The 12611-nt window shown below is 37.6% G+C and overlaps 2 protein-coding genes across 2 annotated transcripts; both read left to right on the forward strand.

Moving 5' to 3' along the window:
- The first annotated feature begins 37 nt into the window (after window positions 1-37).
- LOC131776087 (dynein regulatory complex subunit 2) lies at window positions 38-8905 on the forward strand. Its single transcript, XM_059092229.2, has 15 exons — window positions 38-246; window positions 1087-1168; window positions 1903-2073; window positions 2603-2687; window positions 3905-4043; window positions 4252-4326; window positions 4686-4808; window positions 4915-4992; window positions 5277-5347; window positions 5930-5999; window positions 6456-6608; window positions 7097-7147; window positions 7816-7909; window positions 8145-8217; window positions 8551-8905. Exons 1-15 carry the CDS (start codon window positions 103-105, stop codon window positions 8636-8638), a joined length of 1497 nt encoding a protein of 498 aa, XP_058948212.1. The 5' UTR covers window positions 38-102; the 3' UTR covers window positions 8639-8905.
- A 2034-nt stretch (window positions 8906-10939) lies between these two features.
- Window positions 10940-12573, forward strand: LOC131776089 (uncharacterized). Its single transcript, XM_059092231.2, has 2 exons — window positions 10940-11309; window positions 12101-12573. The coding sequence occupies exons 1-2, from the start codon at window positions 10985-10987 to the stop codon at window positions 12427-12429; spliced, it is 654 nt and encodes a 217-aa protein (XP_058948214.1). The 5' UTR covers window positions 10940-10984; the 3' UTR covers window positions 12430-12573.
- Window positions 12574-12611: the final 38 nt, after the last annotated feature.

Consider the following 12611-nt stretch of genomic DNA (forward strand, 5'->3'; position numbering starts at 1 on the left):
GTACCTTCCCGTCGCCAAGCAACGATGATCACTCTTTTAGGGTCAGCCATTTGAGTCAGGATTTGTGTCGTTTTTCTTGTTTCGACATATTCCGGAGGAAAAATGCCTCCCAAGAAAAAGAAATCAGGTAAAAAGAAACTTGCAAAGATGACTGAGGAAGAGAGGCTTCTATACATGGAACAGAAAAGATTGGCAGAAGAAGAAATGAAGAAGAAAAAGGAGGACATGTTGACACAATTTTTGAAGGTAAATCGCACAAATTGTACGTTGTATTTTTTATTCAACCTCGACATAAGTTCGCGAAACTCAGTGGCAGTTATATTACCAGGATCTCATATATTGAAATGAATTGACGCAGTTGCAAAGTTAATCATGACAGACTGGATAATGCTACAAATTTCAACCTTACAAATTGCCAACCGTACCGATCTTTCAAATACATATTTTGAAGAAGTTTTAAAAACTTAAGTGGAGTTTACATAATTTGCTCACGCTTTCGCTCATCTCCGGAGCGTGTATCACTGAATTAAATTGTATATTACTCTTTATGATAAATAGGATTCCGAGCAGTTTACTTGCCTCTCATGAAATAGCTTCCCCCCTCTCCCTCTCCCTCTCCCTCTCTCCCCCTCTCCTCCTCCCCCTCATCTCCACTTTGTTCTTTTGAGTCTTGCATTGTGATTGGTATATCAGTTCACAGGACCCCTTTATGGAAACGTCAGTCACTGCCACGGACAACAGTCTTTGTCTTGACTAACCTTAAAACCATTACTTCTACATTGAAATAATTTACTTTTAATTGAGAGATAATTTGGTTTTCTATCAACTAACCCTAACCACAAACAGCCTGCAATTCCTTTACTTGCTCTAGTAAAGTTCTAATGCTAAAAAAGTCAGCTTAAGAAACTCTTAAGCTAAATTGTCTCGTAAAACCCCCCATCATTCAGCACCACAGTTTCCTCAGAAACTTAAGCCCCCCCTACATTTAATTAATTTTCATGTAGTTCACTTTGTTTGATATTCCCTTACTGGTTCTACACTGTGAACAATGTCTGATAGGGGAATTTTCTTTTGTTGTTATGCTAGGATAAATTGATTAAAGAAGAAAAGAGCACAAAATTCAATTTGAACAAACTACAAAACCAATGGAGAGTTATCATGAGAGAAGGTATGAATAAGTCATTATGACACCTTAATCAAGATATCAAAGGGAATAAAATGCTGATGGAGAATAATACAGTAACAAGGATGGGTCAAAACTTTCTAATGCACATTTCTAATATGTACTTATCTACCCAGTGATAAGGATGGAAAGGAAAATATTTCATTCAAGGTCATGATGTACAGACCAAGTACATGACCAAGAGACATATATTTTCCTGTCACACCTAAACAAACTCAGTCTACAGGCATCTTATCATGTGACCACTTTTTGTTGAAGATTTCAACAAATTTTTGCAATTTAGATAGGACATGTTAAGAAACTCATAACTGTATGAAAAGCACAACTTATTTTCTTGTTTCAATGTTGGTTTTTTTTTTTGCAATGAAGCCCCACAAGGGCAGAGCTAGACAGCTTTATGCAGACTGGATAACATGCAGGACTGGACTGGTCATATGGTCATAAATTTCATTTTGTTGCATATTTACTAAGGATGCAAAACATCTCAGTAGGAGGATGGAATTCTTGTCATGCTCCTGGCAACATACTAAGATTCCATTCATTTTAATGAAGTGACAGTTATTCATCAGTTATAATGATATCACTGATTATTTCCTTTTATTAAGCAGGTGTATATGTATACTAGATAAAAAAAGTCACTTTGAGAATGTACAAATAAATTTAAATCATCTTTATTTTGACAATTTTGTTAAGTCTACATTTTATCATTTCTTTTTCAGCCAAATCACAGGAATTGAAAAAGGATATAGAGATTCTGAGTCAGACTTTTGAACGAGTGATAGATAGAAAGGAAGCAATAATCAAGTCTTTAGTAAAAGATATTGAAGAAGCTGAGGAACAATACCAGATGGCCCTCAGAAGTCACTTGCAAAATGTTGATAGGCTTATAGGTAATCTGTTAACTGTAAGATTTGATAGAATAATTTTCTATTAGATCTTAAAAGTAACTAGTGTTTTAAACACGAGAGGTTAAAGAAATTTTCAGATGGGTAGAGAAATATTCTTTTACCTGTTGAATTTTTAAGAGATTGCAGGAATAAGAGGTGCTACAGGCAGTAAATTTTACCAGTTACTACCGAGGATTGCATTAGTTTTGGTAACATGTGTGTTGCTCTCAGATTGGTTCAGAAAATTTGTGCCAACTCCTCAACCAATCAGATATAAAACTAAAACAATCATAACTTAGTATTTTGCATTTTCCCATGCATTAGGCATTTTTCTTGTTTTTACCTCAGACTTTGATTGGCCCTTCGTGATATTTCCCCCAACTTTGATTGGCTATTGCTTTGGGTTAAAGACACCACTGATCTGAAAAGGGCTCACATTCTTTTGTGAGGGGGATTTGCCTAATGCACTGATTTGCCTGTTTAGATTTGTAGACTGAATTAACATTTGGTTATCAATTTTCTGCATGTGTAGACTTGCAACAGAGAAGGTTAGAAGAAGCTCAATCTGAGTATGATCAAGAGCAAGAGATCCTTAAAGAAGAATTTGATACAGAAAGGTGAGTTAATTAAGAAATGATGACTGTTGATAAGAATTTCACCTAACTTGCATGCAACACTGTAACTAAAGCATGAAATTAAACTGATTTGTTGTGCCAAAAATAAGATGGACTGTATATCAAATCTTTGAGACTTAAAGCACAAGTTTAAGGTTGGATAAAAGTTTGTTAGACCCACAAGATATAATTTAACACCTCTATTTTTATTATAGCCATTTCATTCTCTGTCTTTTACTTGTTTTAATCATAACTATTTCAATTTCCTCAAATGTGATTGGTGCATTAGCTGCTTTATTTTTCACTAATTGTGCTATAGAGTCATAGGATAGTTGACTGTAATTAAACCCTTTAATTTGACATTTAAGTCCAGGGCGTGAAATTTTGCCTAATACAGGCACCAATACGACTAAATTTTTCACTTTGGCGACCAAATCCTGAAAATTAGTTGCCAAATTGGCGACTAGAATGTTTCGTCATAACCTCACTTAGCGATATAGTGAATTAAAAAGATTTGCAAAGATAAATCCGCAACAAACTTCCTCGTCAAGTTTGTTTCCAAAACGCAGCACATGCGTCTCAATCGATAACTAGACGCCATCTTAGATTTAGGTGAGCTTGAACGTTGCATATCGTTCATCCTAGTGTCCACTTTGTAGCATGTTAAAGATCTTTTCCCTAACACAATTTCTAGTACGATGACAGCGTAAAAAAAAAGGTTTTGTTTGTCTTTGAAAATGGTGACCAACTTTTTTTTAATTGGCTACCACTTTGAAGAATTTAGGAGCCAATTGGCTATCAGAAAAAAAAATTAATTTCACGCCCTGAAGTCAGCCAATCATACATGTACTAGGTCCACTCAGCTTAATCCACCAACCACAGTATTGATTACAATAACCATAGCAACAACCACTTACCCTACAAAACTGAGGAATTTGCTAAAATGGAGGAGTTTTTGCTTTCAACAGTGTCTCCATCAGATATATTTTCTCATCTGTGGAAATTTGGAAATTGCAGTGGTTATGATTTATTGGTAACTGTACTTTGTGTCATCCAATTTGGTCTTTAATCATACTTGCGATTAACAAATCAGACGCCCACTTAGAGGACATCCAATTTTATTAATCACTCGTATGATTACAGAATGAATTGGACTCCACTCAGTCACACAACCATTATTACTACATACTACTTGTTAAGTAAACAATGTGTTTCCTTAGAATGAAGATCATAAGCCAACAGAGAAGGGAGATGCATGACATTCAGGACATCATGTTTGCAATGGAGGAAGAGTGGAATGAACTGGAAAATGAGGCTAAGCAAGATTTTCAAAGTCTTAGAGATGAAATAAAAAACAAAGTAATGCATTACATGTACTATTAATTAACTTCTATTTGCATGTTGGCATACCTTAGCATATTTTTCATTTAGTGCATAAATCAGATTACCTTGATCTGATGTGCACAGTCAGTAGCACTATACATGTATTAAGTATACCCTATTGCTACTTTTGTTTGAAATGATTTAAAAGCAGTGTATAATAATTATTCTGGTCTTGGTTTGCTAGAACCTGGAGGAGAAGCATGCTCTGAGAATACAACTGGAAGGAACAGTGGAGGATTTATGGAGACAATTTCAACAGGTAAGTTTATAATTATTTCATCTTACCTCGAGTACAATTGATTGACAAATGTAAAGAAAACTTTCTTGGTCATATCCATTTTGTAACCAGTTTGAAGTGTGTTAGTGTTTTTCTTTGCTACTTTCTTGACTGTAACCTGTTCACAAAAGGTTTTTTCTCTTGAATAATATCACAGAGAAAAAGCAAATTTTAAAAGAGCTGTGGCTTCTCTCCATTTGGAGCACTTACACTCTCTGTTTGCCCTTGCATACTTATTTACTAGCACCAAAAAAAAAACAAAGAAAAACATGGATGTTGACATATTGTGTTTATTTAAAATTGTATGTACCTAGATCTTATGTGAGTTTTTGGTTTTAAAGGCACTCAAGAATTACAATGAAACAACAGAGGAGAGAAAATTGGCTTTTGAAAATCTCAAAGCTAAAGATGAGAAGAGTTCTTATGAAATAGAAACTCAAATGAGAAAACTGCAAAGAATACAGGTGATTAATAATATATTATCTTGCTGTAAAAATTTGATGGCCTCATGCTTGAATATCTACACATTTCCACAAACTATACACTTCAAAACTGACATTTGCCTTTCAGGACAACATTTCTCAGCTTAAAAGTAAAATGGCAACAAATGCTAAAGAATGCGATGAAAGGAACAGACTCATAAAAGAGGTGAGTCTAAAAAAGAGTCTCAGGTACCTTGTTTTATTACCTAATTTGTGGGAATAACTTGTCAGTGTAGCTGCATAAACAGAGGAGCACTTCAGCTGTAGACCGAAACCATGATTGAAACCATGATAATAATTATCTTTTTTTTCCATTTTTGCCCAAATATTCAAAAACTGTGCTGCTCTACAATGAGGATCAACTTGATAACATGGTTTAAGTCTTGCAGCTTATACATCTATATTTAAACCTTGGATTAATAGTTTGTAAAAATTCTTATCTTTTCCAAGCAAAGAGAAGTAGTTGCTACTCAGTTCCATGAACTCAAAGCAGAAATGAACAAAATGAGGGATTCAGAAAGGTTTGTATTCTTTCCAGTATGTGCAATAATAATTTATAAGTGGTGCTTGACATAAATAGGGAGTCAAGTATACATGAGATAAAGATATCAAAAATGTGAATGCAACTATGAAATTGGCAGTTTGGCTGAGAATTGCAGAAGGAAGGAATTGTAATTTACACTTCTGCCGCCCTTCTTTCAGGCGTACTTACCTTTGATTTAAATGAGCACCCAAAAGCTGGCCAATTTCATCAGGGATACCAATATGAGCCCTAGATATGGGTTGATTTTAACCCTCTACGCCCTAACATCAGTATGCATATTCTCTATACTGCTCTCAGTACATTTCCTAAGGTGCTGACAAGGAGAATTTTGTCGTCAGTCAAGAGCTTCTTTAGTTAGTGATCATTTCCTTTATTCTCATGACTTTGATGTCTGATTCAAGGGTGATATCGTAAGGAGAAATTAGTTGCTAATCACTCTTAATGGTCAAAGGGTTAAAGACACAATGTAGAGTGAAAAACCCAGATTCAGATCATGATGTAGGCTTGGCCAGAAACTTGGTAATTGAGTTCTTCTAAATTTGTTCCGTTTTTCCCGTAGATCACGTTTGACCCAGCTGACACTTCAAAGCAATGCAGCCATAAAAGAACTTACAAAGACCAAAGAAAGGGTAAATATCTTACCTTTTTGTAAGGGGGCGGGGGGCGGGGGGGGAAGGGGGTTGAGAGCCCTTTTTGGGTCTTGAGACATTACTGATCTTGGCAGTTGGTATTTCTTTTTTACTCATGTAAGTTCCAAATTTGCCATATATCAAGTTCTATTTGCTCATACGATACTTTCGATATCGGTGATCCTTGATGTTTGTCACAGATGAAACTAGTAATCACTTAAGTCACTCAATCGTCTCTTAAGCTCAGTGACAGAGTATCGGAGCGCGGAATCTAAAAGTCTTGGGTTCGACTCCTCATGGAAACCCGTCCCAAGCTCATGACAACACAAACAGCGTCTTTCTTTCCTTCGCCATCTTTCTTTCTGTAGTATAAATTTAATTAAAACTGGCGAATACCCGATGAGTCTTAAATTTAACTGTTTAGAATACAGATTAAAGTCCCCTTCACGTTTCTAGGGTGAATTTATCCTAAAGCTGGCTGAAATGTGCCGGAAACTGGAAACAGAGGCCGAGAAGGTGTTGCCTTTCTATGTGTCATCACTTTTACCAGAAGAGGAAGATGACGTGGCCGCTGCTATGCAGGAAGCACCCTCTGAACCACTTGCCGAGGTAACAAAATACGCAGTTTGAACATTCATCTGTCCTATTGTTCAATTGTTGTTTAAAAAAAAAGTTAGGCTTGTACAATGGCCAATCAGAAGAACAAACTCAAAAGTAAACACAGGCACACTTCCTCAAACGCGGGAGAACGTGGGTGACCAAGTCATGATGTTTTTTTTTTTTAAATTTTGCGTCTGATTGATTGAGAGGGTTGCGCGAGTTTTTTTAGATCAATCGCAGAGCAGAGTGTAGCAAAACCAATGTAAATCTAGATTACTTATTAATTACTAGATTCACATTTATCGTGTGTCTTTTCAGTCCAAGATCTTAGATGAAGTCAAAATGTGGTGAGAACAAAACTGAGGCACGTGAGCCACTGGGGATTGTGTCACGGTTGTTTTATCGCATTTGGACGGTGCCCATTTAATAACGGCAAAATTAAACTGGATGGCTCTCTTCTGTTTAAGTTCTAACTATATTGAATGATTCTTTATCAGATTCTACATGAGTATTCTGCATTAGAGAACTTTTGGAAGAGGTACAACAAGGTAAGAAATTGATCTTCGCCCTACCAATTTGTAATGCCCAAAAAGAGGCCTCAGGCTGGAATCAAAAGTCAAGCAGTACCTAGAGCGCTTTTTTATAAGGTGTCGGTGAACTAAAACGAAAGCAATTCCCACAGCAAATCATAGCAAGAGAGAATAATGGAGCGCTTTTCGATTACGTGTCGTCAAACCAAAACCAAAGTAATAACGACAACCAATCAGAAGAAAGGAAGATACCTTAAAGAGCCAATGAGAACTCAAAGTTAAAACAACCAAACTGCCTATAGCGCGGGAAAACGCGGGCGACCAGGTCTTGATTAATCTTAGTTTTGAATCTCATTGGTGGAGTTAGTGACGCAAGCCCCGGACGCAAGTTTTCGAACCTAGTCAGAGCGAAGTAAAGCAAACTCAATGCAATGTCGGATTGCCTTTGACACTCAATTGAAAATTTCTTTGAAGCGCAGGACAACGCGGCACACCGAGTCGGGATTGGTGAAGTTTTGTTTCTGATTGGTTAAAGATAGCACGAATTTTCAGGAACTGCGGAGAAAATTACAACCAATGCAATCTCAGATTGTTTTGGATACAAATGAAAATTGTACTAATGTTTGAAATTAGAGGTTGAATTTGTTGCAGTATCAGTTACTTATCATCAGTCATGTTATTTTTAGGTTTTACTTGATAAGTTAGCTCTTGATAAAGAGAAGCACACCCTTCTCCAAGAAAATCAGCAACTCAGGGCTGTCCTCAAACAGTACTTAGATGGTGAGTGTTCGTCTTTGAAAAAGCTCTAATTTTGCGTTTGATCCAGAAGTATCAACATGCTGAGTTGTCGAGAACACGCTGGTTCTCACGCAATCCTATCTTGTACAAATATTTAGAGTAAACTCTTGATATTTTATTCAGGGACCGAGTTTACAGAGTTAGAAATCTATTCCTATTTTCACATATATAGATCATGGACCGTGTATTGATATGGGCGTTTTGTCTTCATTTTCAGGAATTTCCGTGAACGACGAGATACTTAGTCAATACAACCCGCTTTTTATTGTCAATAGCAAAACCAACGTCAGGTATGTTTTTGTTTTTGCTTTTTATGTGTATGTGTAAGTGTGTGTGGCATTAAATCATACCAAAGTAAACGGAAGAAAACGTATTTTGGATGAATGTTTTCGACTTAGGCCAAAGTAATCCCAAGGGTCAATCACGAGATAGGAAAATATGGCAAGCAGCCGATGAGAACTCTGGTATGAGTTGCGGCTGGATTTAGTTTTGCATCTGATTGGTTGGACGGGTGGTACGATTTTCTTCGACCAATCATAGGGCAGAGGAAAACCAATAAATTTCCAGGCTACTTCTAACACATCATTGAAATTACAGTCATCCTTCCCCGCTCTCTTTTACAGGCTGGCCATACCGGTAACTGACCCCCGCATCAAAAGATCAGGTCCTACTGTGGTGGAAGCGGCCCATGTCGTTAAGCATTCCATGTAAATCTTCATGAAAAAAAATTAATATCACGCACTGTAAAAATGTAAAAAAGTATTTTATCTTCCTCGAAGATTTCCAAGCATCGTGGAAATCGTTTGACTGTGTGTTATTTGTGACCAAATAAAATTGTTTACCCTATTATCAGAAAGTTCTATTATCACTTGAAATCGGGAAATGGAAAATAGAGAATGAAATCGGAAGCGGCAAAGGTCTTTGAAGGATGATAACAGATGTTACTATACTTTTGTGTTTTTTAACGCGTGAAATCCGTATCTTCTAAATCTTAAATACTTTAAACGTAACATAGGCATGCTACATATGCAAGAGTAATTTGCAACTGAGCACCTACCCTTCCCCTAACCCAACAACAGCGAACTGGTTGGGGGAGGAGTAGGTGCGCAGTTGATCAGATACTGACATTGATCCTGTAACCTTTTTGGGATGGGTGGGTTGGAATGGCCTACTGTGTAACGAATGTTTTCATTTTTGGAAAAGAAAAAGGGCTTTGGCTTTCAAAGTATTCTAAAGAAAACAAAAATCGCGTTACTTCAAAATAAAAGAGGGAGAAAATTTCTCCAAATTTATTTGAAAATAACCTCGGACAGAAGGTATTGCGTGGCCTATCGACTCTGTTATTTGTAGAACCATGATAGAAACAACCTGCAAATGTGCCATGCCTTCCACCGTTCTTTCAAAGAAGGGCAAAGCATCATATCTCAAAGGCTTTTACATGGAATAACCACGTGGGCTTTATGATTGGTTGTTGTCTTTCTGGACTTTGCCCTCTGCGTAGGGAATACGTAATAAAATTCAGGTTGTTTACAAGGAATTGACGCGTGATGGAGTAACTTCCAAGATCGCTAAAAGCTAATTTGATTGTAGGAAACGTCAAAGCGCGTGAGGATTGAGTTGAAAACTGACAGTAGCATTTTGGGCCATGTGAATTTTTTCCAGTAGGGCTAGATTATGCTGTTGAGGTTAGGTCGTTTGCTGTAAATTGGTCACTTTTAGCGAAAAGCCTAATTTAGAGTGATCAACTTTGGAAAAATAATGTTTAAACTTCCAAAAGCAAAGAGACGGGTATTTAATGCGGCCGCTGATGCGGAAAGTAAATATTACCTTACTGATTTTTTCAACCTTCTCCAAAATGGGCAACAACAAGGCTAAATAAATAACCCTGCCATTAATCGTGAAGTAGCGTTGTCACCCAACAGGTATCACTGCATTTCAATTTAATACTCGGGAGACAAAAGTTATCTTCGAACGTTGGCAGCAATTTGTTTTATACTTTACAAATTACAACAGGCCCCAGTGCTGAGAGCGACATAATTTTTTGTTGTAATCTGATCGGTGCGAGCAACTTACGGTGCAATCTGATTGATACGGGCTACATATCCGGCGCATGTCACAAGTGCAGGCAACATACATTACGTAATCTTATTGGTGCGAGCAGAATATCTGCGCAGTTTGATCGGTGCGAGTAGCATACCCGGAGCAATCTGATTGGTACGAGTAACTTGCCCGGCGCAATCTAATCGGTACTAACAGCATACCCTGCACAATCTGATTGGTGTGAGCAGCATACACAGCGCAACCTGATTGGTGCGAGCAGAATATCTGCGCAGTTTGATCGTGCGAGTAGCATACCCGGAGCAATCTGATTGGTACTAACAGCATACCCTGCGCAATCTAATTGGTGCGAGCAGCATACACGGCGCAACCTAATTGGTTCCAATAGCATATCTAGCGCAATCTAATTGGTGCGAGTGGCATACACGGCGCGATATGATTGGTGTCAGGAGCATACCCAGCGCAATCTGATTGGTGAAAGCAACATACCCTGAGAAATTTGATTGGAACAAGCAGCATACCCGACGTTACATATTGGTGCCATCAGCATACCTGGCGCAATCTGATTGGCGCGAGCTACATACGCCACTGAATCTTATTGGTGACAGCGATACCGCCTTCGACAACTGCATTGTTGTTATCGTTTACCTTGTTTTTGTTTTCAAAAATTGCCTCTTTGAGGTGGGAAATTATGACAGGTACCACGGAATTGCAGGAAGCAAAATCGAACGTACTTAAAGATAAATGCACATAAGGGGAAAAATTCCCGCGTCTGAAAATTTTGTACAGGTTCTCCAATTGAGTATACTCCCGTCTAACGCTGACTACCACAGCGGTGCCTTAATTTTAAACATCCACCCGCTTAAAATAGTTAGGTTTGATCCCGGGGCCATGTACCCGGCCAAGTCATGACTAGGGAAACTGGGACCGAAGCATATAAAAATCAAAGTTGAACAATAATTTCGAATTATTTGCGGTAGTGTCGATCAGTATTTCCTCATGATGTGGTTCACGGAGTGGATTAACCTGCTGGTGTTGCTTGCTTTTGTTTCCACACTGTGCAGTGGGGAAGAGAACGGAGTGACAATCGAAGTCGTATACAAACCAGAGGAATGCACGCGTAAAACAAAGGATGGTGACTATCTTGCGATGGAATACACAGGCCGCCTTGAGAAAGATGGGTCAGTGTTTGACTCCAGCCACAAACGCCAACGAACCTTTGATTTCATCTTGGGAAGAGGCCAGGTAATCCAAGGCTGGGAGAAAGGACTGCAGGATATGTGTGTTGGGGAGAAAAGAAAACTTAGGGTTCCATCATACCTGGGTAAGTTTTTACGCGATTGGTATCCACCGCTATAGGTATTTAGCAAATAATGTCCGATCATAAATATCGAAAGAACTTGGCAATTTATCAGAAGGAAGATTTTATGGAAACATCCCTGTCAGCATTATGTTCCAGTGCTTAGAATGACATATCTTAACAGAAATTTCAAAAAATTCTAGAACGCACAAAGCTGCCTTTGTTATAAATTATGCAAACGTCCACGAGTGCTTTTAAATACGCTACCATCTTCTACGATCTTTGTAAACATTTGTCAAGATGGGGATGACTGAGCACAGAGCCATTACCAATCTACTTTCCAGCATTCAATACAAATTTTGAAAACAGCAATCAGCAGATATTATCAGAATAAAGCAGATTTGTTGAAATTTCTACGTGTCTTTCTTCAAGTTATCAGATCATATTTCAACCGAGTCACATAAGCTACAGAGACATCATTGTTACTGTCCTTTTGTGTATCACGCATTCCATGATCTTATGAGTAATTCTCCCATCTCTGCAATGTATTTGAATGTATTAGTGGGGAGAATTGATATGATGTGGAGGGGGGGGGAGCTTTTGTCATCAAACAGAAGAATATTCTGCTACTTTTTGCTTTGTTCAAGTTTAGAGGGGTTGAAAGTTGCAACTTTTTGCATCCAACTGTTCAGTAGAACCCAGCTAAATTGAACCCGGAGGGGTTCATCGCATATCAGAGAAATTACCCTGTTAATCATTCAAACTGGCATAAATGTGATTTATGTACTGATTTAAATATATTTAATTTTGCACAGGCTATGGAAATGAAGGAGTTGATGATGTGATCCCTCCAGGGGCTAATCTGCTTTTCGATGTTGAACTAAAGGAAATAAAAAATGATGGAGAAAAAGAGTCCGAGGCTTACCCAAATGTGTTTAGCATGATTGACAAAGATAAAAACAAGGAACTTAGCATAGAAGAAGTAAAAAAGTATCTAGAGGAACAGGATGGATTCCCAAATGAAGATGATACCCATCGTGAAACCATCGTATCAGAAATATTTGAGAATGAAGACAAGGATAAAGATGGTGTTATTTCCCATGAAGAATTTAGTGGCCCAAAACAAGATCATGTTGAACTATAAGCAAAATATATTTATATTTTAGTACCTTCCTGTCATAATCTGCCATTGACAGATATCTATTGAAATGCATGAAAAATTTAGAAATTTGTCTTTTAGTTTTGAAGTATTGCCAAGATCTACAAATAAAATGGGTCATTATTTTTATTGTTTTGTACCTTACAATTTATTTACAAGATGATGTT

Source organism: Pocillopora verrucosa, chromosome 2 (assembly GCF_036669915.1).
Source record: "Pocillopora verrucosa isolate sample1 chromosome 2, ASM3666991v2, whole genome shotgun sequence".
Classification (NCBI taxonomy): Eukaryota; Metazoa; Cnidaria; class Anthozoa; order Scleractinia; family Pocilloporidae; genus Pocillopora; species Pocillopora verrucosa.